At 35.6% G+C, this 4,914-nt stretch overlaps 1 protein-coding gene across 1 annotated transcript; it reads right to left on the reverse strand.

Annotated features, from left to right (window-relative positions):
* Window positions 1-687: 687 nt before the first annotated feature.
* Window positions 688-3,984, reverse strand: LOC110448293 (temptin-like). The gene is made up of 3 exons (XM_021494462.1): window positions 3,745-3,984; window positions 2,674-2,824; window positions 688-2,139 (listed from the first exon to the last, which is right to left on the reverse strand). The coding sequence occupies exons 1-3, from the start codon at window positions 3,934-3,936 to the stop codon at window positions 2,075-2,077; spliced, it is 408 nt and encodes a 135-aa protein (XP_021350137.1). The 5' UTR covers window positions 3,937-3,984; the 3' UTR covers window positions 688-2,074.
* Between the last annotated feature and the right edge of the window lie 930 nt (window positions 3,985-4,914).

Below are 4,914 nucleotides of genomic sequence, written 5' to 3' on the forward strand. Positions count from 1 at the left end.
TAGAGAAGACAAGCCTTATTGTCATGAATGCGAACATCCATTTCCAGTTAAACACTTTATGATTGAATGCGCCGATTTCAAACAAATACGTGATAGATTGTATGATGTACCGTCTATGAAAAGATTATTCGATACAGTTTCTGTGCAATTAATATATAACTATTTACACTCTATTGATCTTTACAATAAAATATGATATATTGTGCTGCCAATTTGTTCGATACTGATGTATTTCTTTAATCCTTTACATATTTTAAGCTATTAATTTTTGATTTGGTGTGTATATATTCGTAAATGTGTCTTTTTACAGTATTGTAGGCCCTAAATGACTCATATTGTCGATGGGCTGTTAAACAATACAAAAACAAAAAATTGCAAAATGATATAGTTACATATACATATAATTATGTATTAACTGGTTGAGTTTATGATAACTTTTGAGTTTATGATATTATATTGTATAACATATTTATATATTGTTTGGCGGAGTAAATACTAATATCAATATGTTTTCTTTGATCGAGTATAAAATAGATACATTATAAATTATGATTTTACATATTTTTGGATATGTCGTCTTTTCGCCTCATGAAAGTTACATGTAACTATAGAAAAGAGAAACATAACAGCAGAAAAATAAAACAAAAACAGAAGATAAAAAGCAATAAGCAACCTTTAATACTCAGCTTTTATTGTATAATTTTAACCTTCTCTATTTTACAACCTGTGAAGAAAATCCACGTGGTCGGGCCGGTGACCCCATACCTTTTCACGCCCGATCGTGAAGTCGAACCCCGGTCGCCTTGCTGAAAGGCGAGTGTGTCTTTTATTGTCTTTTAATGTCCAATTTTCAATTATAATTGTTTTACGGATTTGTTCTCTCACAGTGCTCAAGACAAAATTAAGCTAATCAAAAACATGAATATACATCAGGTCACGAACCCTAACACATGGCTGTATACTATCGGGTCAGATAATCAACACGGCTCTACGTTGGGAAATCATTTTACTGATAAGTTAAGGATTTTGGCCACGAATTTTCAAATTTTGTTAAAAGCAACGAAACTTGTAGTACAGTTCAATAATTCTGAATAGTCCATCAACAAGCGTTCAATTGTGCTCCGGTATCTATATATTGACAGTCAACATTGACAAATATATGTTGTAGTCTTGTATTATGTTATCGGTGGGAATTTTAGCACTATAAAGTCGGATTAGGCCAAAACAAAAATATGTATGTTTCAGGTAACGTGACAGCAAAAATAGGGCAGGTCCATGAGGAGTTATTCAGACCAATTGTATTCATTTTTCATTATTTTTAGGTCTTCTAATTAGCTATATGGGGTTTTAATTTGGTTCTGATACCTGTCTATGAAACTTACATGAACATGAGTGCCAATGTCAGACTCGTTCAATAATTTCAATATGACATTGATACGAATACAAGATTCTATCTATCAAATAACATTCATATTTTGAAAGGAAAAAAACACCTTCAAACACAATTATGTGTTATCAGTTGACTCAATATAGGTAACAACCAAAGTACTCCGGTTACAGTATTGTCGTTCCGCGTAGTGCAAAGTATACTAATGGAAAAAATAACCATTTCAGTTTCATTTAAAATAACAGTCGGTGTATCATGTGGTAGGGTAAATAAAAGTAGTACCTGTAGTGGCGTAGGAATTTGTTCCCACGGTTTTAACCAGTCGGAACACCTCTAGGTTTTATTACACGTGTGTAATACCATATCTATGACATGGTCGTGTGACATAGTAAACTGGGTCAGTTATGTGATAAGGACGCTTACCATACCTTGCACATTCGAATGGGATTTTTAAGTGTAGGATCGACAGAGGCAAACACGAGGCTCGGTCGGGATAGTTGGGACATACATACATTTGTTGGCGGCCTTATGTTGACGGGCTCATATATTTCATTGTGAATGATCACTGTAGCAAACTCACTATTATAAAATGCAACTGTACCGTCTTGAAAATCACCAAGGTCGATAACTCGGAGTGAACAATACATAAACACAACGAAACAAAATCCTATTTTATGACGTCACAAGCTAGATACATCTTATATTCAAATTAACAGCGATACAGGTTTTGGTTGTCATTGGTTCACACACTCCTGAAACAAACACAGAACATATATCAACAATAATGCCGGTAATATATGTATAACAACCAATTGGTTTACACATGCCTGAAACCCAAATTAACTCCCGATAGCTTGTTAGTGACAGGCTGTAAGACTCATGTCATTTTTCTGAATGTTTTCCATGTCCTTTTGAATAACAATTCCATATCAACTATATCAAACATGGTTAGAGAACCACAACAGTACAAAACGATATTTATATAAACATATCAAGACCTTCATTTTATCTTTGTATGTTGTAATATAGACATGGTACGTTTTGATTTCCATGTTCATTGTCTGTCTAAACTATATAACCATAGATGATCGAGAAACATCACATTTTGCCTTAGTTACAATATACTGCAAAAAGAAATACAGTGTATATTTTTCTTTTAAATTTTATCTATGTCTTCAAGAAACTGTTAAATATTACACTTAAACAAGCACTGTCAGCGCGACATATTCCTCACCGTTAATAATTTAAGTTTGTGTGTAAAAAAATCCAGCAGTGAATTAACTTACCTGGGTGAGATACTGCCAAGGTTTCAGGGGTCCCACCTTCGACCCACTCGCAATCGGGGTCACCAAGTTCATAGCCATTCGAATTGCCGTCAATGTCAGAATCAGCCAAACACAGATCTCGTGTCCAGGTCATGTTGGCCTTCAGAAAGTCCTAAAATTACAATCCTGATAAATAGAGGACGTTACATTAGTTTTGAAATCGTATCATCCTCGATACTCGAGAGGTCACGCTCAATTTCGTCCTCTGCACTCAATGGAATATGTCATTACAAAATCGAAGAAACAAGAAGGCAAGACTCGTTTAATCCTAGGCCGAGTGTGCGCCACCATGTTTATAAGACAAGAAGGTTCGTTCGATCTTATGATGTACATCAAAAGAATATCGCGGTCACGTAACGGTAACAATCGACAGGCTTTGAAGTCGGGTGTCGCCCCTCTATAATCACCAAAGGACATGTATCATCCTAACAATTTGTCAGGTTTTCTTACCTCAATAAACTAGCCAGCCGGGTGCCTTCGATTGTGCTATGACATGAGCGTACACTCGATCTGGAGTATCGAAAATGATATCGTATTCCATCTGGAATTTTTCGATTTATTGAACCTCGTTGAGCTAAACTGAAAATCTCTTGACCAGCAAATCTATTATGACATGAAACGAATACATCATTATATTTATTACATAGACTAATGTTTCCTCCCACGTTTCCTTCATTCGGGATCTCTCTTAATATAAATAAGATACATCACAATTGAGAAAAAAGAAAGACAGATACAAAATCAATGGCGCGTAAGGTGTTGTATAGTGAATATTGTTGTATCGCCCTCGTTAAACACTCTTGCTCTCGAGTAAATAAGTACCAAGGTTTTTCTGTAAGCAATAAAGGTATGCTATCAGTATGCTATCAGTATGCTATCAGTCTCATTTCGGTTCAAATGTCCGTCGTGTTGATGTTTATTCCATTGACTCAATGTTAAAGCGAATGTGACAGTGTGAAATAAACAATTTGTCTTGACCAATCAGATGACAGGATTTTCACTGGAAGTTGTAATAAAGATGTATATACTTACAGCACCGAACACATTTACGATACCTCCGCCTGTGCGGTTGTTGTGTCCTACGCCGTGCCAAGGATGGCTGCTATTGGAGCATGGATTTGGCACCATGTGACCGTTAGGGATCAGTTTCATGAACCTTGGGTGCCCAAGGGCAAGACCCCCAAGGGAACAGATCACCAACACAACCGTACTTTGTGAGATCATCTTTGCTGACTTGATGAAAAGAAAGGTCTGACGTAGTCCTTTGTGTGGTGTTATCAGTGAGAGTTGAACAATTCGAACGTTTCATGGGAACGAACATACACAAAATCTAGGTGACGCGTCACATGTTGTTCCCTTGGGAATAATATTTGAAACAACTTTGCTTGGTCAGCTAAAGAAAGATCTGCATTTAAATATCTTTCTTTTGCCGCGACAATTCCATTCGTTAGATGATATTTTTTGTTCTTTCCTGATGTGTATCGTTGCTTCCTGTTATTTTGGCGTCTCCTCTATCCTTGTTGTTTTCGTATTTCCGCGCTTCCTGTTGTTCTGATGTCTCTTCAATTCTGTTTTTAAGTGTCTTCTCGCTTTTAATTGCTGTAAGTGTACCAATTTTATCGGTAGTCTTTTTAAAGCGTTTTTGTGCTTTAATTATTACGTTAAATTATGAATGAACGAATTGAATTTTTAGTATGCTGTTCTCTATATTGCATTTTGTCAAGATGCGCCAATTTTTCGATGTGTTTATCTCCTAAAATTCGGTAATGCGCTAAAAGTTGAGTGTTCTAAAATACGTACGTTTACAGTGTTTTTGTATCTCCTCGCCTCCTGTAGTTATGTATATTGTATCGACAGCATATCTTTGGTAATATGTCTCAAGTGTTGCAATGATGTCAGTCTGTCAAGGTTGATATAGACTTTGACATGTTTTGCTAACAGTGCGTAGGAAAATTCTGATGGTTCTGCGGAGCAACGCTTCATTACGCTAATGAATTAGAGGATGGATGTAAATATAAGTTGTAAAACTTGTTTCCAAATTCTATTTAAACAACTATGCTTTGCATTGAATTATACTATAAACGCAAAAGAAATGAAATATAGTTTACATTAATACGCCAATGTGTACACGGGTAACATTTCAGACAGAGAATGTATTACAAATGTAAACTGAAATTTTTGTTTTTGCTTTGTTTTGGTTTA

This window comes from Mizuhopecten yessoensis, unplaced genomic scaffold (assembly GCF_002113885.1).
Source record: "Mizuhopecten yessoensis strain PY_sf001 unplaced genomic scaffold, ASM211388v2 scaffold3989, whole genome shotgun sequence".
NCBI classification, from domain to species: Eukaryota; Metazoa; Mollusca; class Bivalvia; order Pectinida; family Pectinidae; genus Mizuhopecten; species Mizuhopecten yessoensis.